This window comes from Oncorhynchus keta, chromosome 15 (assembly GCF_023373465.1).
Source record: "Oncorhynchus keta strain PuntledgeMale-10-30-2019 chromosome 15, Oket_V2, whole genome shotgun sequence".
Taxonomy (NCBI): Eukaryota; Metazoa; Chordata; class Actinopteri; order Salmoniformes; family Salmonidae; genus Oncorhynchus; species Oncorhynchus keta.
Window position 1 is genome coordinate 34,197,633 of NC_068435.1, and position 23,301 is coordinate 34,220,933.

The 23,301-nt window shown below is 39.5% G+C and overlaps 2 protein-coding genes across 2 annotated transcripts in view; one reads left to right on the forward strand and one right to left on the reverse strand.

Annotated features, from left to right (window-relative positions):
• Positions 1-790: 790 nt before the first annotated feature.
• Positions 791-5,235, forward strand: LOC118395133 (myosin light chain 1, cardiac muscle-like; the record flags this gene model as incomplete). The annotated part of the gene is made up of 6 exons (XM_035788908.2): positions 791-955; positions 3,288-3,315; positions 3,895-4,044; positions 4,318-4,491; positions 4,747-4,824; positions 4,940-5,235. Coding segments are annotated over 6 exons (624 nt in total), but the record flags the coding sequence as incomplete, so codon positions are not given.
• An 8,126-nt stretch (positions 5,236-13,361) lies between these two features.
• Positions 13,362-23,301, reverse strand: part of LOC118394823 (corticotropin-releasing factor receptor 2) — an 80,295-nt gene continuing 70,355 nt past the window's right edge. The window contains exons 8-12 of the mRNA XM_035788398.2: positions 22,884-22,956; positions 22,635-22,720; positions 17,794-17,929; positions 16,215-16,256; positions 13,362-15,493 (exon numbers count right to left, since the gene is read on the reverse strand). Of these exons, the coding sequence (XP_035644291.1) occupies positions 15,353-15,493; positions 16,215-16,256; positions 17,794-17,929; positions 22,635-22,720; positions 22,884-22,956 (478 nt within the window). The 3' untranslated portion in view covers positions 13,362-15,352. The remainder of the gene's footprint in view (positions 15,494-16,214; positions 16,257-17,793; positions 17,930-22,634; positions 22,721-22,883; positions 22,957-23,301) is intronic.

Sequence of the window (23,301 nt, forward strand, 5' to 3'; positions counted from 1 at the left end):
ACCAACTGAGTCACATGGGACAGTTCATCATCAGTGTATAATGTTTGGCACAATAATGCAACAATTAATTATAAACATTAAATTATATTTCATATTCACATTTTTATGGGTTATCACAAATGGTGTTAATGAAATCAGCAGTGTTGGCCTTAAAGGGTCAATCAGCAGTTTTTTTTGGAGGTCCATAAACTGCCATCTGAAAAGTTCAGCCGAAGAGAAATGTATATGCCGTCAGGCCTACTGCCCACAGAGTGACTATTCAAATGTCTCTCCCCTCTGCCACTAACACTCTGTAAATCCCTGCAGATAGGAACATCTGTCCCATAAATATATAATAATCTCACAGACCCGCCATGCTTGCCCACACACACGTCCTCCGGTCCTGTCCTATCCTTGGGAGACAGTACTCAGTCATTAGACAATATTTAATCGGAGTGTAGAGTATTTGCAGGGTATCATCAATATTATTATGGCAGGATAATTTGAGTCACATTCACTGTCTGTTTCTCAGATGGTCACCTGCCCTCAGTGAACAACTTCAGATACAACACTGTGATGGACTTTTAAAGATACCAGAACACATAAATGGACTCAATAGAAATCGCTGGATTCAAGGATGGAGGATCCAGGCGGGGGAATTCTATCCAAATTGGTTTCCTAGTAGCCTTCTTGATGATATGCATCCGCAGCCTGTTGTAGGTCTTAAATAGAAGCACAAAGCATGGGCTTTTATAGTAGTCCCCCTATTGTTGACAGCATTGCAGTCAGGGAGGGGGTGAAGAAAGAATAAAGGGTCCCAGACACTCCAGGACACCTCTACCCAGTGTGTGTTAGCAGTGTCATTCCTCCTGTGTGCCCTGAGTATAAGAAGGAAGAGCCCAAAGAAGCACCCAAACCCAAGGCCCCAGAGCCTGAGCCAGTCAAGATCCCGGAGTTTAACCCCACAGAAGTCGTGGTACAGAAGAACTCCTATTTTCACTGGTTTGCATGAAGGGAATAGGGAAAATATGATGAGCTTTGGATGTGGGTGTTGGATGGGGGAAACATCAACATAACAATGTTTTTATTTGATTATTTGTTATCTTCGAACATGTTTAAAATGATTTGTTTTATTAGGGACTTATTTAAGACTAAAAAGGTGTGTTACTCATGTATTTGTTAGATGCTAAAATTGTAACTGGGCTATCATACAGCACATAATTTCACTATCATTTGGGTGAGGTTCCATTCTTTTCATATTCATCAAATTGATAAGAAAAATGTAATACTCTCAATCTCAACATCAAGCCATCTATCCACTTGAGGACACAATGGACCTTTCAAGGAGATGGTAATAACAGTTCGGTCTTCCATTGATGGTCATCTGTGTTTTTCAAGAACATCAGAGACACCGTGTGACGTGAACAGTGCAGTGCATGCAAATAGGAGTCCTACAGTTAAGCCGTTTGGACAAGGTCCAATGCAGCCATTTTTAAGCCACTATCAAAAAATGTCTGTGTAACAATTAAGTACCTTACTAACCAAGTTACCACCCACAGTGTTTTATGTGAATTAAGTCACCATAGATTTAAAAAAATATATAAAAAAATAAGCTATGATGGAAACAGGTAGTTTCGGCACAATTTTGGAAATGCCGACAGGTCATTTGTTCGTTTGACATGGTGGGATCTTTTTGCGTAGGTAAAATGTATTATGTTGATATAATAACCATCACATCGAAGTGAACTTGGAGTCACTCGATGGTATAGTGTGTGGTCCTACCACTATGACTAGGGAAACCATGCAGTTTATTAGGCTACAGATTAGATACGTTATGATGAACTTCACAGGGTGGAGAAAGTACATGGTAATGAGCTTGATGCTCCTTTTCAATAAATAGCGCGGGTCATATTCTGGTGACATGATGATTGATGCTTGACTGCCGTTTGACAAATAAACATATTCTTGTTCTAATCCATAATTAACTCACCATGTAGACCACCCTATATCTGCGAACTGTCGGCTATTTAACGCAGCAGTTTTTGTGACAAAACTATCGGTAGAGTTGAACATATGATGGAAACACATTGAACTTTAGATTTGAATTCGGTACATGAAAACATAAGCAAAAAAATAATATATTGTGTGCACTATTTCATCACTCACTGACTTTTCCGCAACAAGTCAGTTGCGGAAAAGGCGCATATCTTCTTCATGCGGATTTTAGAATAGGCTCATGAAGATCTGTCGCCAATTGGATGGAAACCTAGCTAGTGTGACTGTTTTCATTTAAAATGTCCAAAAAACAAATCTAAATGCTTCTTAGTAAAGAGTGGTTGGACGGAGTGGGTAGGGGAAAATTTAACTAGCTGTTATTGGTATAGAGGTTTGGAACCCTCTTTCTTATTGGTCTAGTAACTAATTTACCACCTGGTGATGTCAAAAGTCAGGCCAAAACTCCATCCCACCAAAACAGGATGACATTTCAGGCAGTCATTTCAAACAGCTCTTACACTAAAAGGGCATTATCATAATTGTCACAATTTCACAGTACTATTCCAACCTCACATTGTGGAAATATATATAAAATCAAGTTTTTGACTTTAAAGATAAGATAATACGAGTAACATGACAGATTGAAGACGAACAATGATAATTAACATGACAAAATCTACATACATTTCAAGACCTTTATAGAGCATTTGATCTTCATACTACTATTTACATCATCACAAGTCACAATATTTTGTACTTAAGCAACAGTAGCTTGAACTTTATGGAGCTTAAAGTTGGGAGAATATTGGCTTACACAAGGCAAAGTTTGTTTCTTGCTGACTCTGCCTCTTCTATATAAGTAAACATTTTCATGGTTGAGGGAACAGCTGTATTATGTAGTGAGGTTAAAACCACTCAATGTGATTTTAATTATGGCCATGCATAGCAGACCACCCAAATCGGAATGCCTTATTTGTGCATAAAAATAAGAAAGAAGTGCAAAGATAAATATATATATTAATACAGTTTTAGGTTAGACCTTTGAAGTTTTGGTGAAGCACAATTACATTTTCATGGCCTTCTCCTCCTATACTCCTCCATTTTCCATTCACTTTACATTTAGGTTCATTCAGAGTGGGGGATACTACTACCATCAAGGCCAAAGAGTCATGCCTTATGTATTTGACCTCAGTTTTTAAAAGTCATTTTCACTGTCGCTCACAACATGCAGTTAACTATGTTGTTGGCCATTTTAAATGACTACTTTGTGTCCACATCCTGAACCAAAATGTTATTTTTGTTTTTCCTTTCAGCTTGAATTCACTCCTGAGCAGATTGAGGGTAAGATTGAGATTGTAGTTACAGTTGTGACCTGGAATGGTACACTTATTATAATAGAGGTTGTTTTGGGGTTGTAATTTTAGTATTTTGGAAGTGTTCTGAGTGCAACCATATCAATTTGCATTCATTTACAGTGGTGTGTGACAGATGACAACAATGATAACTTTTCTCCATTGACAGTATAGTGCAAGAGATAGGTCCTCGTAGCTCAGTTGGTAGAGCACGGTGCTTAAATTGCCACGATGGTGGGATCAATTCCCAGGACCACCCACATACAAAATGTGTTCATGCATGACTGTAAGTTGCTTTGGATATAACTGTCTGCTAAATGGCTTATATTACATACAGGAAAAAAAAGTGATATATTGAAAGCAGGAGGCAAATCCCCCTTCGATTTCCTCACCACATGAACACGTGGCGGCACACTGTTAGCATACCACAGATTGTGGCATTTCCAGCCTCTCCTCAAATTGAGACCTGCCTGCTTTTAGGGCCCTGCCAGACACTCACTGCACTCGGAAAGCTAAGCGGAACAGATTTTAGACACACAATAATACTTTCGTGTTGCTCTCTCCACAGATTTCAAGGATGCTTTCCAGTTGTTTGACAGGACACCACTCAATGAGATGAAAATCACATACGGACAGTGTGGCGATGTGATCAGGGCACTGGGGCAGAACCCTACCAACGCTGAAATCACATACGTCCTTGGAAAGCCCAAGGCTGAGGGTAAGTCCACGCAACAATCTATGATCAGTTTTATATTTGTGTTTTTCTCAAATAAAAACATACTGCTCAGTTTGCTTTCTTCGATGTTTCATCAATAAGCTTTTAACATTTAGCTATTATTACTTTTTATATTTGAAATTTAATAGAGGTAATCATACATTTAATATGTATTATTTTAATTCAATCTAAGTCAATGTTATACATTTCTAACCCCTGTGTTGGTGATGGTGTGGACGGTTTCAATGACATTTGATTTTGTTGTTTCATACAAAGAGATGGCGACAAAGATGCTGGACTTCGACAGCTTCCTGCCAATCCACCAACACATCTGCAAAGCCAAGGACCGCGGCACATATGAGGATTTTGTTGAGGGTCTGAGGGTATTCGACAAACTGGGCGATGGCACAGTCATGGGCGCTGAGCTCAGGCACGTCCTGGCTTCACTAGGTGAGTTCAACGCCTCAGACATCTTTAACATACACCATACAATAATACAGACAAAAATAGTTTGATCTTGCCATGTCCCACAATGTATGTGCTGTAACCAACTCTTTATTGTCATACCGTTGACAACATTAGACGAGTTGGCTGAAGCACATTCATTATTGGACCAGGCTAAAGTAGGCCATAAAGGTTTTAGGGCAGACTCAAGTTCAACGGTATTAGAAAAGGGATTTGAACAGTATTGTTGATTGGTTGAAGGTGAGAAGATGAAGGAGGATGAGGTTGAGCAGCTCATGCCAAACCAGGAGGACGCCAATGGCTGTGTAAACTACGAAGGTTAAGAAATGATACCCTCTTCTTGCTATCGTTGACTAAACATTCCAAAACATAAATAAACATTAAATCAATCAAGATCTCTGTATGTAACTCCCTCATCGATTTTTCCTCTCAGATTTTGTAAAACATGTCATGGCATCTTAAAAAGGCTGCCAAGACACCCGGTAGTTGAAGACGGGGGATTGTTCATATGTTAATGGAAAGTCCACACCATGTCCCTGATCCCATGTGCTCATCTCATGTGCTCATCCCTGTGTGCCCAATTGGATTACAATTCCATCAGGTGACGGGACCAATTAACGTCAACTAATTGTTCAATGTTTTCATTTGCTCCCCATCTTGTTCACTCAAATAATAAATGTGATTGTACTATTCATGTGTGGATCAAAACGTGTGATTAAACAGAATGATTCATTATTATAGTATTGTGCAATACTGTACTTCCGAATTTTACTTATCGTAACTAATGTTCGTTAGTCATATTTTCCTTGCCATGTGACGGTATACTGTATTGGGGTCTAAAGTCAATGCAGCCTCATGTAGCCTACATCCAGTAGAGGTTGTCATTGGTCTAACTAATATACTTTACCAAACAATCAGCTCACAGTGATAAATGAAATGAAACTGCTAAAAAATAAAATACAGAAAAGGAACAGGCAAAGTCCGTATGGAGTTCCTTCATAATCATACATCAACAATGACAATTCTTCTTACTGCATCAAGTTAAGCTTCATGAACAATCTTACGAAATCTTTATGGCGAAAAGAGATGGACTCAGTTGGACATGTGTGCTCTGACATGTAATATATTTCATTCACACACAGTCAATAGCCATCGTAGTCTCTCTATCACATACATTCACATTCCAGGCAGACACCACGTTCCACCTTTTCATGTCTCCATTCTTCTCTTCTTTGGTTTATCAAACCACACAACCTATGCCACCTTAATGATGCCACTTGATTTTCCTGGTTGCAGACACAAGAGGGCAGACATGTATCAAGTACTGAAAGAAGAATTACTATTAATATGTCAGAAAAACAAACAAATTGATATATCATCAGGATGGATAAGAGCTTCACTTCAAGTATGAACTGTAAAATAATCAAGCTAGTTTATAAAAAGTAAAGAGTTTGTTTTAAATATTCCAATGTAGTGTATGTGTAGGCCTACATTATATTAACTGGCTTCTTACCTTCCACAAATAGATTAAGCCCGTGGTCTGAAATCCTGAGACCTTTCAGCAGCTGTGTTTGGTTTGTTTAACTGATTGTTCTCAGCAGGAAAACACGCCATAATCACCTGGTATTACAAATCGGATTTAAGATGATTGGATATCTGTCTGGTTACAGATCAGTAGGTCCACATCAGTCACCAGTGTCCACATGATGTCCCCCCCACCCCCCAATATTTCCATTTCAGTATACATTGTAACTTATTTACCTTTCGTGTGGATAACATCTTGCTAATTTGATTATCTGACTCTAGAGTGACTGTAGAGTGAACAGCAGTCTCTCAACTCATTGTCCTAATGTACTGTAGCTCTTCGGACATGTTGTTTTATCCCCAGTCCCCATGGCTCAACCCCAGGAAGCCCCCTTGAATGCTGCTCTCTGTAATAACTAACATTGAGATTCATTAAGCCTGAATGATTTGATAGACAAACCTGCTCTGGATGGGACGTCTCCCGTCACTCGTTTCGTGGAGGTACTGTACGTTGTGAACCAAATACTGCTCTACAGCACATATAGTACAGTGTGCTACTATGACCTTAGTCATGATGTTGGCATGGGGGTAGGTTTATGACAGTCATAAATACCTCTTCCCCCCCTGTTTCCTCTCTCTACCCTACTGATGTGACATTTGAAAACCCCTTTGTTAACATAGAGATTCTGGGAGCATCAGAAGGTGGGGGGGGTGGTGAACTATATTCTGGTAATCTGACCAATTGAACATATGCGGTGGTACATAATGACTGATGTCAGTTCGGTTGTCATCTGAGACATTCTCATCAATGATAAGATGACATGAACTCTACAGTGGAAAGTCTGCACACTGTAGTTATCGGAGTTAGGGCTCTGCTCAATCAGTGGCCCGCCCCTGTGAAGGGACATGGGTTATAAAACTTTTCAAACACGCCCTCCTCTCCCTTCCTATATAAAGCCTTGACGACAATATAACCTCCTGTTCCAAATACAGTGCCTTGCGAAAGTATTCGGCCCCCTTGAACTTTGCGACCTTTTGCCACATTTCAGGCTTCAAACATAAAGATATAAAACTGTATTTTTTTGTGAAGAATCAACAACAAGTGGGACACAATCATGAAGTGGAACGACATTTATTGGATATTTCAAACTTTTTTAACAAATCAAAAACTGAAAAATTGGCCGTGCAAAATTATTCAGCGAGGATCTCTGAATGATCCAATGTTGACCTAAATGACTAATGATGATAAATACAATCCACCTGTGTGTAATCAAGTCTCCGTATAAATGCACCTGCACTGTGATAGTCTCAGAGGTCCGTTAAAAGCGCAGAGAGCATCATGAAGAACAAGGAACACACCAGGCAGGTCCGAGATACTGTTGTGAAGAAGTTTAAAGCCAGATTTAGATACAAAAAGATTTCCCAAGCTTTAAACATCCCAAGGAGCACTGTGCAAGCGATAATATTGAAATGAAAGGAGTATCAGACCACTGCAAATCTACCAAGACCTGGCCGTCCCTCTAAACTTTCTACTCAAACAAGGAGAAGACTGATCAGAGATGCAGCCAAGAGGCCCATGATCACTCTGGATGAACTGCAGAGATCTACAGCTGAGGTGGGAGACTCTGTCCATAGGACAACAATCAGTCGTATATTGCACAAATCTGGCCTTTATGGAAGAGTGGCAAGAAGAAAGCCATTTCTTAAAGATATCCATAAAAAGTGTTGTTTAAAGTTTGCCACAAGCCACCTGGGAGACACACCAAACATGTGGAAGAAGGTGCTCTGGTCAGATGAAACCAAAATTAAACTTTTTGGCAACAATGCAAAACGTTATGTTTGGCGTAAAAGCAACACAGCTCATCACCCTGAACACACCATCCCCACTGTCAAACATGGTGGTGGCAGCATCATGGTTTGGGCCTGCTTTTCTTCAGCAGGGACAGGGAAGATGGTTAAAATTGATGGGAAGATGGATGGGGCCAAATACAGGACCATTCTGGAAGAAAACCTGATGGAGTCTGCAAAAGACCTGAGACTGGGACGGAGATTTGTCTTCCAACAAGACAATGATCCAAAACATAAAGCAAAATCTACAATGGAATGGTTCAAAAATAAACATATCCAGGTGTTAGAATGGCCAAGTCAAAGTCCAGACCTGAATCCAATCGAGAAAAAGAACTGAAAACTGCTGTTCACAAATGCTCTCCATCCAACCTCACTGAGCTCGAGCTGTTTTGCAAGGAGGAATGGGAAAAAATGTCAGTCTCTCGATGTGCAAAACTGATAGAGACATAACCTAAAGCGACTTACAGCTGTAATCGCAGAAAAAGGTGACACTACAAAGTATTAACTTAAGGGGGCTGAATAATTCTGCACGCCCAATTTTTCAGTTTTTGATTTGTTAAAAAGTTTGAAATATCAATAAATGTCGTTCCACTTCATGATTGTGTCCCACTTGTTGTTGATTCTTCACAAAAAAAGACAGTTTTATATCTTTCTGTTTGAAGCCTGAAATGTGGCAAAAGGTCGCAAAGTTCAAGGGGGCCGAATACTTTCGCAAGGCACTGTACGTGAGGTCTGCAGCCTCTGCGTTAAAAGGACTAACATGTCAACTACAGAACTAAGCCAACCTCAGCGTGAGCTTTGGTTGCGAATGGTATGAACTTTGAACTCTTATTCACTACAGAAGTGATACCTCCTAGCCGTTGAGTTAGCAACAGCAGCTGCAAATGTGGTCTAGGAAAGAGTATCCCGTCTACCACACAGCGACGTTACTACAAAGTATTCAACTGACCACCATTCCATTTTTTGAAACAAGTAATATTTCTAATTTCACGTCACCAATTTGGACTATTTTGTGTATGTCCGTTACATGCAATCAAAATGTAAAAATCCATTTGATTTACAGGTTGTAATGCAACAAAATAGGAAAAAAATCAAGCGGGATGAATACTTTTGCAAGGCACTGTGTCATAACCCTTTCTTCTCTTACCACTTCTTGCTCCACCAAAATGGTTGACAAGCTCCCTCTCCTGACCTTGTTTGGCTATCTTTTCCTCTCTCATCTGAGAAACATTTATAGATCATCAACATCATCATTTCATTTCCCCAGCATCTTGCATCATACAGTTGAAGTCTGAAGTTTACATACACCTTCGCCAAATACATTTAAACTCAGTTATTCACAATTCCTGACAGTTAATCCAAGTAAAAATTCCCTGTCTTAGGTCAGTTAGGATCACCACTTTATTTTAAGAATGTGAAATATCAGAATAATAGTAAAGAGAATTTTTATTTCAGCTATTATTTCTTTCATCAAATTCCCAGTGGGTCAGAAGTTTACCTACACTCAATTAGTATTTGGTAGCATTGCCTTTAAATTGTTTAACTTGGGTCAAGCGTTTCGAGTAACTGTCCACAAGCTTCCCACAATAAGTTGGGTGAATTTTGTCCCATTCCTCCTCACAACACTGGTGTAACTTAGTCAGGTTTGTAGGCCTCCTTGCTCACACACACTTTTTCAGTTCTGCCCACAAATCTCTCTATAGGATTGAGGTCAGGGCTTTGTGATGGCCACTCCAATATCTTGACTTTGTTGTCCTTAAGCCATTTTGCTACAACTTTGGAATTGTGCTTGGGGTCATTGTCCATTTGGAAGACCCATTTGCGACCAAGCTTTAACTTCCTGACTGATGCCTTGAGATGTTGCTTCATTATATCCACATAATTTTCCCCCTCACGATACCATCGATTTTGTGAAGTGCACCAGTCCCTCCTGCAGCAAAACACTCCCACAACATGATGCTGCCACCCCCGTGTTTCACAGTTGGGATGGTGTTCTTTGGCTTGCAAGCCTCCCCCATTTTTCCTCCAAACATAACAATGGTCATTATGTCCAAACAGTTCTATTTTTGTTTCATCAGACCAGAGGACATTTCTCCAAAAAGTATGATCTTTGTCCCAATGTGCAATTGCAATCCGTAGTCTGTCTTTTTTATGGCAGTTTTACTGTGGATATAGATACTTTTGTACCTGTTTCCTCCAGCATCTTCACAAGGCCCTTTGCTGTTGTTCTGGGATTGATTTGCACTTTTTGCACCAAAATACATGAATCTTTAGGAGGCAGAATAGGTCTCCTTCCTGAGCAGTATCACGGCTGTGTGGTCCCATGGTGTTTATACTTGGGTACTATTACTTGTGAATCCACCTTCAGCCATTTGGAAATTGCTCCCAAGGATGAACCAGACTTGTATACCATTTTCTTTCTGAGGTCTTAGCTGATTTCTTTCGATTTTCCCATGATGTCAAGTAAAGAGGCACTTAGTGTGAAGGTAGACCTTGAAATACATCCACAGGTACATCTCCAATTGTGTCAAATGATGTCAATCAGCCTATCAGAAGCTTCTAAAGCCATGACATAATTTTCTGGAATTTTCCAATCGGTTTTAAAGCACTGTCAATTTAGTGTAACTTCTGACCCTTTGGAATTGTGATACAGTGAATAATAAGTTAAATAATCTGTCTGTAAACAATTGTTGGAAAAATTACTTGTGTCATGCACAAAGTAGATGTCTTAACGAACTTGCCAAAACTATATTGTAGTGGATGAAAGACACATTTTAATGACTCCAACCTAAGTGTATGTAAACTTCCGACTTCAACTGTATATGTTTTTTTTGTGTAACCAATGTTAGGAGGCTACATTCATATTAATCTGAAATGTTGCTCCAGAAGACATTGAGCTGATTAAAGGTCCTAAACATCCTCAGATAAGCTTAATTCATGTAGATATTTAGGGCAACTTTTTCTATCTGCACAACTCATAATAGTAGCCAAAATGATCGGTTAAGTTTGATGGAGATGCGTTGTTGATGCCCCTTTGCTCCACTTTATGCGAAAGTGACTATCAAGGCATGAGGCCAGACCCAGATGCAGACACAGGAGGCAGATGGTTGGAGTCTTACAATTTTTATTAATCCAAAAAGGGGTAGACAAGAGAATGGCCGTGTACAGGCAAAAGGTCAAAACCATTTCAAAGTCCAATAGGTACCGAAGGGAAGGCAGATTCAAGGTCAGGGCAGGCAGGCAGGATGATCAGGCAGGCGGGAAAGTAGTCCAGAGTCAGGCAGTGGTCAAAACCGGGAATCATAACATACAGTATGTGAAAACTTTTACTCACCATGCAGTTATGACATCATTTATTATTAGCCAAGTTAATGATTGGTGAAATGCGACTGAAAATAGTCGCAGGGAACTTGAGGGACATATTACAAGTTGTAGGAGGACCCAGGAGGATATGCAGCTATAGCCCGAGAGGCACATCAGATCCACAAAACACCTTTTAATCGTCTGTCAAGCAGCACGATCATTAATTGTCACAATAAGCCTTTATTTGCTTGAATCAGAGATGCAGATAATTGTTAGGGCTGTATAACTCACAGCGAGTACAGTGAGAGTGCTGCTACACCTCATTCCATCCAACTACAGTAAGAATAGTAGGAAACCCAATCCACATATACAGTCTATTATTTAACCTGGCACTCTTCCTTAGGCCATCTTCAGATACTCCAATGAGTCTAGCATCTGCATGTAAGGTTAGCATGCCATGGAGTCAGTGTAGCCAGCATCCTTCATCATTCAAATATTTATTCTATTCAATAGTTTTAATGGCAGTCTGTGGTTAGAGATGTTAAGTCGTTATTAAGCCCTTATTGGGTCAAAGAGATTCTAATCCAAATTGAGCACTGGTATAATGAAATAGAATGAATAGAATGCACAAAATGCAATCCTTCTCCTCATTGTCTCCTCAGTGAATACTGATCATTGAATGAGTCTGACTAAGTCTGGAAATGCTGGACAAGAATGTTGGTAGCAGCCTTACAAACCAGAGAGAATATTTATTTCAAATCTGAAGATTTTACCACATATACTTGTATAAATGCATATCAATCACACATATCAGTACAACAATTAATGTAGAAACATAGTTCTTTACACAATGTTTTTCTATAAGGCAACATTGGTATTTCAACAAAAAGCCAAAATGCATTTATGTACATTAATACGTCATTAATTCAAACCGACATAAGAGAATGGTGAAGCTTTCCAAAGTATGAAAAAGGTTGGAAAAAGTGCACTGACAACAAGTAAACATGTTTAACATCTTTGGTGAATATTACATTTTGAATGAATTAATCATGAAAAATAAAAATAAAGTTTCAAGTTTCAATCTCATGTTTTAGTTGGATTTCCATTGGGGAATTTAAAACTCTGCTTACCTTTAATTAACATTCATGGGAGTGCTGTATGTCCAGAATTGTGATGGCTTCAATAGACTAAACACATCATGGAAAGTACAATTTAAACTGTAAAATGAGAGATGGTGATACAAACAAGTAAAATAGCATATTCATACCTTTCTATGTTTGCTTTGGATGGTCGTAGGTATTCATGTAACCTGAATGCTCTGAATTTTCTTAATGAATTACTAAGAGAAAAAACATATTTACTTCATAAAATGTGTACAAATACTGTATTAATTACAATATACATATACAACAAACTTTAAAATAGTTTATGTACAGTACAGCTTAACACTTTTGTTATACATGTTTTATCGCACTCTTTGAAGATTTTATCTTATTTTCAGACCTTCTCAACTGGAACCCCTAGATATGATTAAAACAGCTCCAATATAAACATTCAACTTGAAGGCACCTCCCAAACATAAATAACAAAATGATGTTCAACCAACAGGGTTTCGTGGATTAGGGCAAGAAAATAGCTAAAATATTTACAGTTTTTCACATACAGTAGTTTATTGGCAATTTATTTAGATCTTGGGACTGTTTGGGAAAACTATTTGCTTGAAAAGTTGGTGGTATTTAAGAGAGGAATTGCGCATATGGAGTGAGTCACGTTAATGAAAATATAACACAGGAAACTGGTACAAAGCCAACTCTTTCAGAAAATTATACATCAAGCAATCAAGGGGTGCAAACTCTAATGGACATGACAAGTTCATCATTTATTCTATGGTACCACATTATTTTCACAGTAATTGTCGGATGGTGAAGAGAAAAATAACTGACCTTCCAGAAGTAAATCTTTCATTACAAGCAATTAGATAAATTATAATTGGCTGTTCTACAACATAAATGTGGGTCTAATCCAATTTCAATACCAGGAAAATGTGTAAAGCAATAATGAATTCTGACTGTCACTGAGCCATACCTACGTTATATTTAAAAACAGCAACTCTCAACCGATGTTATATATTTTAATTTGAGCATCTTACTTACTATATACTCCCAAAGTATCGTTTTTGTACTTTTACCCCTTCTTGGTGGTTACAGTCTTGTCCAATCGCTGCAACTCCCCTACGGACTCAGGAAAGGCGAAGGTTGAGAGCCATGCATCCTCCGAAACATGACCCTGTCAAGCCGGACTGCTTCTCGACACACTGTTTGCTTAACCCGGAAGCCAGCTGCACCAATGAGTCGGAGGAAACATCATCCAGCTGGCAACCAATGTCAGCTTGCAGGCACCCGGCCTGCCACAAGGAGTCGCTAGAGCACGATGGGACAAGGAAATCCCTGCCAGCCAAACATTCCACTAACCCGGACAACACTAGGCAATTGTGTGCCGCCTCAATCGGCCCAGTATCGTCCGGGTTAGTGGGTGCCTGCAAGCTGACATTGGTCGCCAGATGGGTGAAGTTTCCTCTGAATCACGGCCAGCTGGGACACAGCCTGGGACTAAACCCAGGTCTGTGGTGATGCTTCAAGCACTGTGATGCAGTGCCTTAGACCGCTGCACAACTTGGGAGAGCTGTTTACTCTCAAAGTAACTCAACTGTGACGTACATGGTTGCTTATAAACCTACATAGATTTATACAATGCATTAATATTAAACAAATACCCCAGATAAGTGAGCTTGTACTCAATACCCATCTAATTGCATAATTTCTACAATTCCGCATTTTAAGAACTTAATTCCCTGGGTGCATGGGTTCTACTGTTCTATTTTCCTGAATAGAAAGGCATGCCTATGTGTCTGGAAATTGTATTATACTGCAGGGGGGCCTGGAGGGAGATGAGGATAACACCCGTGCAGGTCAGCTTGTCGGTCAGTCACCAGGGCAGAGCTTGGCATGTTGACCTGAGCAGAGCAAATCATTAAGGAAGCCAAATGAAGATCTCACTAATCAGGCTCTATCTCTCTCTGGCTCCTCGACCCAACAGTTTAGTACTGACACTGATTAAGTATAGCACATTGGGATTTGAAAGAGAGAAAAATAACTATGTGAAAAGGATTTCATGTATGCACAATGTACTGTACCTTTAATTTACTCCTATTTCTCCTATTTCTCTTGGCAAGTCTCAGAATCACAGTCCCATCTCCATTATTTACATAATAAGATAATGGATATAATCTGAACTCAAACCCAGTGAAAGATATCTTTGATTTATGATTACTCATCCAAATAAGAGCTGCCTTAGGGTTTTTTATACAGAAGAGAGAAAAACAGATCATTGATGTTGTGCTGCTCAAAGGCATTTGAGAATGATTGGCAGGGAACAATCTTAAAATAAATGAGCCTGAAAACATTTATACAATAGAATAGCTCTTAGGGTGACATTTTCACAACGCAAAAAAAGTGGTGCTGACGACAAACCAAACAATATCACTTGGAGTCTGCACGTTCCTTATTACCTTGGTGATTAACAGTATCATTTGATCGATCTCATTGCATCTCAAGCTCAGTCTGCAACAGACACAGAACGCATTTTCAACCCGTGTCTGCTCTGTTTATTGCACATTCCTGCCCTCTCATAGACATGAAACAATGAAAGGTTATGGAAATAAATGCTGCTACAAGTATAGTAGAGTACTGAGAGTGATTAGGGTCTTTTTTGACATTAACACAGCTTTTTTTTTGCCTCGTCAGGATTGGTCCTTGACAGGTCGACATTCCTGACCTATTAAAATCCAACCTGCTGTAATACAGTGTGAAAACAGCTATTAATGCATTGCCAGTAAGACTCTGACTCTGCAATCACTTCACAAAGTTAATTTGGAGAGGCAGCATTGCCCATCTGTTCTGAATTTACTTCTCTGCCACACGTCCAAGGAGGTTGTGTTACAGTACTGTAATTCGGAAATCCTAATGGGCTCTTCCTCAAAGCCCTCTCTATCTGTCCTTATGCAGCTGGGGTAAGAAATAAAGGAAATAGACAACATTTATGGAGAGGTGCTTCAAGACAAGTCTCTTCCCTAGAAAAAAATGACATTTCCAAAGGTGACCTTTGGATTTGGTCAAACGGCTGTGGTCTGTTTTATACTATGGAAGCTGATCCTGGTGGGTGAGGTGGGGAGGGACATGGCACGTGCCACACGCACTCTCAGGGCATGGTTGTCCTGCCAACGATGCCATCTTTTCCTGGCTGCTGAGCGCACCTGGACGATGACAATGAAATACTGTATTAGTGGTGGGCAGCCAGTCTATCTGGTAGGACACACAATATCTAGGGCACAGGAAATCTCTTGAACTTGAATTGACATATTTTATTTAACCTTTATTTAACTAGGTAAGTCAGTTAAAGAACAAATTCTTATTTACAATGACGGCCTACCCAGGCCAAAACCTCCCCTAACGCGGACGACGCTGGGCCAATTGTGCGCCGCCTTATGGGGCTCCCGAACACGGCCCTCTGTGACAGTAGTGGTGCATCTAGCACTGTGATGCAGTGCCTTAGACCGCTACGCCACTCGGTCAACAAACAATCTTTACAAAATGGTACAGAACCACACATTTCAGATACAGTGAATAGCTTCTAAAGTATCCACAGTAGACTTCAATCAGTGTCTTTCTTTTCATGTGTATATATCAATGAAAGCTTCATAGATGCAGTTGAGAACAGCAGAAGCAGGAGGGAGCCACATTTATCACAACCCTTATTTATGGCACTTGAATGAATTTCAGCAATGATTGACCACTAAAGTAAGGAGGAAATAGGTCTAGAAAAATAGAGCGCATCTTCATTAAAGTTCGTAAAAGAAAATAGCCTGCAGGATAATGATGGTAAAAGTAGGGTCTCAAGGACTTTCTGTCCACTGCCTCTCATAACGGTCCGCCACACAGCGAAGCCCACGAGTGAAAAGACCATTGTTGACTTACCTCGCCATTAAGAAAACAGTAGAATACTGACACAAAGAACCCCTGGAAAAAAAAGACAGAACAACGTTAGAATGTACAGAATGTAACTTCATATGTAAAATCTATTTTCATAGATCTTTATTAATTCAGTCAAATAAGGATGTACAATAATCAATTCACTCAAATACGGGTGAAGTCACTCAAATAGGGATGTACAATATTGGACAATAATCACTTATTGGTCAGATATTTCATAGTGAGTCCAAATAATCAGATTGCCAGTCAAGGTGGGCTAGCAATAGGCATTCTTTTCAGAGTCAACGTGTGATTCATGTAATAAAAATGCCACTAACTGCAAAGTGGGTGTTTACCAGTGGCGGTCAGTGACGTTTTTTTGTTTTTCATGAGTATGGCCTTATTTCTATGAAAGCATATTGGATGACTGTCATTCATCTCCATTTTTCCAGTTTAATGTAACAGTGATAGGTTTAGGCTACTACATAATAATAGTACTCTAATTTTCCTTATACCCATCATGAGATTGCTACAACCTAGCCTATGAATGAACGTTTACAATGTACAGTAGGTTGAGAGAACAATTTGAGGTGACAGATGATATACTGTAGGGTGTAATCATTAGCCCAACAGTTGCAAATGAGAGTTTCAATTGGACAAATTCAGGTATGTTTATCCCCGTTTTGATCCTTTTGCTTGCGCTTAAGAAAAGTTTTTCAACGGAATCGGCAGAATGAATACATCCCTGATCACCCGTAAACACAGTTCACTTTCAGAGCAGCCACATTCTTTTCCTTCTCGCATCTATGCTCTCTCCTCTCACCTTTTCCCTTCGCTTGTGGACTTCAACACAAAAAAACATTAGGCTAAAAAAGCTTTCCAAGCCAAACCATATCATAACCGCTACACACAGCCTAAAGTAGTTGTCAATGTATTAGCTAATGTAAAGTCAACATAGCATATGGAACTAACACGTTAGTAAACCCGCTACAATCATGCAGTAATGTTAGTGTACAGTTACTAAACTGGTGTTTACAACATATTTTCTGCCCCAATGAGTAACTTGTATAGATATGGGAAAAAAAGCAATTGAATCGATGATTCACAAACGTATGAGAACAATTATGCACTGCACTTCACATTCAGGGCAGTCTGTATTTCACATTTCAACATAGCAATAATAGAAGTACTGATTCATGATGGAACAGACTTTTAAGAATAGTCTAAAACTGACCCCTATTCTCTACACACCTTCACTGAGCACCATTAACACATACAGTACCTGCTCCCCACCCACTCAGCCTTGCATTGTGGAGCAAAGATTTACACTGAGAATACTCAATGTGGACAAACTCACACCCACATGCATTCTCCTGACAGCTCAGAAGACTTGATAGTAAGGCAACGAGGGACAGGTTTGCAAAGTCTTACATTAGTACGAAGGGTCCTTCTTCCACAGGCTATAAAACCTCCAATGAACAGCATATTAAAGCTAAAGAAAATTATAAAGATTTAAAAGGTTCAAGAGTTGTGTGTTCTTGGGAAGAAGCAACTTGGTAAAGAAAAAAAGACTCCATGATCTTACCTGAAATGATTGTAGAAATGAATTGAAATAAATAAAAACTATTTGCGAGATGTCGTCCTCTCCGGGATTCACAAAAAACAGCATGTAGGTGATCCCCAGCAGAGGCAGTAGCACTAATGTCGCTTTTACTGCTTTTCTGTGAAGGAAATAACAGAAAAACAGCAGTACTCCAATTTAGTTACAAAGGTAATTGGTGAAAGTGTTTGCTCCTAAAGGGAAGATGTGTAAATGTTTCAATATACGTACACTACCGTTCAAACGTTTTAGAACACCTACTCATTCAAGGGTGTTTCTTTATTGTTTTATATTTTCTACATTGTAAAATAATAGGGAAGGCATCAAAACTATGAAATAACACATATGGAATCACTTAAACGAAAAAAAGTGTTAAACAAATATATTTTATATTTGAGATTCTTCAGATTCTTCTTTGCATTGATGACAGCTTTACACACTCTTGGCATTCTCTCAACCAGCTTCATGAGGTAGTCACCTGGAATGCATTTCAATTAACAGGTGTGCCTTCTTAAAAGTTAATTTGTGGAATTTCTTTCCTTCTTAATGCGTTTGAGCCAATCAGTTGTGTTGTGACAAGGTAGGGGGGTAGCCCAATACAGAAGATAGCCCAATTTGGTAAAAGACCAAGTCCATATTATGTCAAGAACAGCTCAAATAAGCAAAGAGAAACAACAGTCCATCATCAATTTAAGACATGAAGGTCAGTCAATACAGAACATTTCAAGAACTTTGGAAGTTTCTTCAAGTGAAGTTGCAAAAACCATCAAGCACTATGATGAAACTGGCTCTCATGAGGATCGCCACAGGAATGGAAGACCCAGAGTTACTTCTGCTGCAGAGGATAAGTTCATTAGAGTTACCAGCCTCAGAAGTTGCAGCCCAAATAAATGCTTCACAGAGTTCAAGTAACAGACACATCAACATCAATTGTTCAGAGGAGACTGTGTGAATCAGGCCTTCATGGGTGAATTTCTCCAAGAAACCACTACTAAAGGACGCCAATAATAAGCAGATACTTGCTTGGGCCAAGAAACACGAACAATGGACATTCGTCCGGTGGAAATGTGTCCTTTGGTCCGGAGTCTGTCACGCCCTAATCTGTTTCACCTGTCTTTGTGATTGTCTCCACCCACCTCCAGGTCTCACCCGTTTTCACCATTAGTCCCTGGATATTTATTCCAGTGTTCCGTGTTTGTCTGTTGCCAGTTCGTCTTGTCAAGTCAACAGCGTGTTTTTCTGTGCGCCTGCTTTTTCTTATCCCTCTTTTGCTAGTCCTCCTGGTTTTGACCCTTGCCTGCCTTGACTCTGAACCCACTGGTCTGACCATACTGCCTGCCCTGACCTCGTGCTTGCCTGCCATTCTGTACCTCCAGGACTCTGACCCTGCTTATAATCTTTTGCCTGTCCACGACCATTCTCTTGCCTGCCTAAATATCAGAGACGCGAACCGTCTGCCTCCCATGTCTGCATCTGGGTCTTGCCCTGTTTGGAGATATTTGGTTCCAACCGCCGTGTCTTTGTGAGACGTGGGTGAACTGAATAGCATAGTTGGTGAACTGAATAGCATAGCGCCACAGTCAAATAATATTACTCAAAAATATTCATATTCATGAAATCACAAGTGCAATATTGCAAAACACAGGTTAGCCTTTTGTTAATCCACCTGTCGTCTCAGATTTTGAAATTATGCTTTACAGTGAAAGCAATCCAAGCGTTTGTGTTAGTTTATCGATAGCATAACAAAACATTATGTACACTAAGCATTAAGTAGCTAGGTCAAGAAAATCAGAAAAGCAATCAAATTAATTGTTTACCTTTGATGATCTTCGGATGTTTTCACTCACGAGACTCCCAGTTACACAACAAATGTTCCTTTTGTTCCATAAAAATTATTTTTATGCCCAAAATACCTCTGTTTGTTTGTCACGTTATGTTCAGAAATCCACAGGAAAGAGCGGTCACCACAACTCAGATGAAAATTCCAAATAATATCCATAATGTCCACAGAAACATGTCAAACGTTTTTTATAATCAATCCTCAGGTTGTTTTTAAAATATATATTAGATAAAATATCAACCGGGTGTGTAGGTTTTTCAATAACAGCCGGAGAAACAATGGCCACTTTACTCTGTAGCGCAAAACTCACTCTAAGAGCCCCCACCTATCCACTTACACAATGTGATCTTTCACGCTCATTTCTCAAAATAAAAGCCTGAAGCTATGTCTAAAGACTGTTGACACCTTAGTTAGGGAAGCCATAGAAAAAGGAATCTGGTTGATATCCCTTTAAATGGAGGATAGGCATGCATAGGAACAGAGAGGTTTCAAAATAAGAGGCACTTCCTGATTGGATTTTCCTCAGGTTTTCGCCTGCAATATCAGTTATGTTATACTCACAGACAATATTTTTACATTTTTTAAACTTTAAAGTGTTTTCTACCCTAATCTGACAATTATATGCATATTCTAGTTTCTGGGGCTGAGAAATAGGCAGTTTCAAATACTGCCCCCTACACGCAAAAGGTTAAACAGCATGGCTACCACAGCATTTTGCCACTGGTTTGGGCTTAGTGGTACTATCATTTGTTTTTCAACAGGACAATGACCCAACACACCTCCAGGCTGTATAAGGAGTATTTTACCAAGAAGGAGAGTGATGGAGTGCTGCATCAGATGACCTGGCCTCCAAAATCCCTGACCTCAACCAAACTGAGGAGGTTTAGAATAAGTTGGACCGCAGAGTGAAGGAAAAGCAGGCAACAAGTGCTCAGCATATGTGGGAACTCCTTCAAGACTGTTGGAAAAGCATTCCAGGTGAAGCTGGTTGATAGATTGCCAAGAGTGTGCAAAGCTGTCATCAACGCAAAGGGTGGCTATTTGAAGAATCTCAAATATAAAATGTATTTGTTTAACACTTTTTTTGGTTACTACATGATTCCATATGTGTGTTTTCATAGTTCGGTGTCTTCACTATTATTCTACAATGTAGAAAATAGTAAAAATAAAGAAAAACCATTGGATGAGTAGATGTTCTAAGACTTTGGACCAGTAGTATATGTCCATACAAAAAAGCACTCCAAGACCTAAATTGTATTTTTGGAGATTGTTTGCTACTTACCATTTCTCACAAAGGATGTTGATCATTACCCCAAACAATGAATATCTTAGATACACATTCATAGCTAGTAAAGTTAGAACCCCATCCTATGAGACTACTTCCTCACTAGGCTCCTTCTATCAGATCAACTAGGAGGGAGATGTACAATATTGGAAAATATCACCTATTGGTCAGATATTTTATAGTCCACATAATCAGATTGCCACTCAAGGAGTGCTAGCAATAGGTATTTGTTTCAGAGTGAAAAGGTGATAAATAAAATAAAAATGCAGATTTCTTAAAACTGGGCTTGACTCCAGCAGGTTGATGATAGAAAGGGGTTTATTGCTTAGGGTGTTGTGGCCAAAACAAAAATCTGACAATATAAGTGGTCCATTTGAGTATCAGGTTGAAAATGGAAAATCTCTCTGGGACACAGTCTTTCATTCCTCATTTCCTCGAATTACGATGGGTTTTAGATCATCTACCTTAGCAGTGAAGTAGCTGATGGCTCTGTTCACACATCAAATAGCACCTATTGTATGACATAAATCCACTGTTTGACTTTGAGTAGGGAACCCAATGTCAGCAATATCAGCATTGGAGTGACAGAGGCCTATTTCTACAGGACAGAAGTCTGCAGGCTTTGCTGGGAATTGAGATGTCCCCTTTTGAGTGTTCAAATAATCCACTATGAATAAAAGCTTCAATGTGAATGGAGGACGATGAAAGTTGTTCCAGGAATAAGATACACAAGGCTATTCTCACTGCGCAACATCAGCAGATCATTAGTGAAGAAAAAGAGGGGTTCTATTTCAAACAGAAACGATCGTCATGGAAAATAGTGTGTTTGTGTGTGTGTGCGTGCGTGTGTGTGTGTGTGTGTGTGTGTGTGTGTGTGTGTGTGTGTGTGTGTGTGTGTGTGTGTGTGTGTGTGTGTGTGTGTGTGTGTGTGTGTGTGTGGGGCCATATCTTCACAGGAATGTTATGCAATAATGTGTGCAAGTCGAGTACAGATTGAAGTGATTCACCCCGTATAAAGCAGCTGACCTTATTATCACTTCGTTGAGTAGGAGGGATTTGTTAAACAAATGCCCCATTAATTGCTCCATCAACTGTGAATGATGAGGGGAGGTTGTAATGACTGCAATAACTGTGGGTTGGCAGTCTCACATCACGATACAATGTACCAGACCGAGGACGAAGACCATGTTGTTTGAAGTGTTATTGTGTCACCTTTATTATTAAAACGTTTGCGTATGGAGCAACCAAACAGTGAGCGGACGTTCCCTTATTATCTATGAATTAGTGTAACTCTTAGTGAATCCTATAGTGTAAAGGCATTGGTTTAGGTCAGGTGGGTTTTTTTCCCCCAGACTGTCTTCAAGGCACCAGCATCAGAGGGAATAACAACATGTTAGAAAACCTGAAACGGGTGTTCTGTGGTGATAAAGTTCTTGGAAAGACGTTATTTAACGTTTATTTAACTAGGCAAGTCAGTTCAGAACAAATTCTGGGCCAATTGCGCCGCCCTATGGGACTCAAACTGGAATCAAACTTGTGCGCCGCCCTATGGGACTCAAAGCCTGGAATCAAACTGAGAAGCAGTGACTTAGACTGCTGTGCCACTCGGGAGCCCCCCGAGTGAATATTAAATGGAGGTCAAGTAGTCTTAATATGGCATGCGATATTTCAAATAACAACCCCACGGGAGTAGTGACTCACCTGTACTGTATAGTTTCTGATGTGGTAGAAGCTCTCAACTTGGTCATAAGGATTCTTACTATGTTGAAGAGGAAAACGAAGTTTATCTAGCAGAGAACAGAGATGGAAAACTTTCATTAAGAAAGAGTTCATTATGTAGAACATGATGTTTTAGTAATGAACAAATAACTAAAGGAAGTTAAATTTGTTGCGGTTGCATTAGGGCAGCAAAGAAATAAAACAGTGAGAGACAATGGTCTTGTTACCTACCAAAAGCACAAGGATGACCGGCCCTTGATAAATGTAGTCAATATACTTTCCAGGTTCTTTCCCAAACCAGCATCTGTTGACACAGATTAAAATAATGGCTTTTTGAAGTGTTTGCATATTAAACAACATCATTTGTATGAATCTATATTCCATTATTAGCTAAACAATTTTGGTGCTTAATCAAGACTTTCCAGAGTTTCCAAGTTAAAAATTGCTATAATTGAAATTCAATTGGAGATGAAATGTACTCTTTTGGGTAGCCAAGAAGTGCCTTGATAATAGTAGCATAAACATCACGGTCAAAACCTATACAACATGACCTTTAACTATTGAACTGAAGTCGGACTTTATTCTATTCAAAAGGACAGCAATTGCATTTTCAAATAAACTGAGCCTTTTCATAACCTCTTTAGATTAC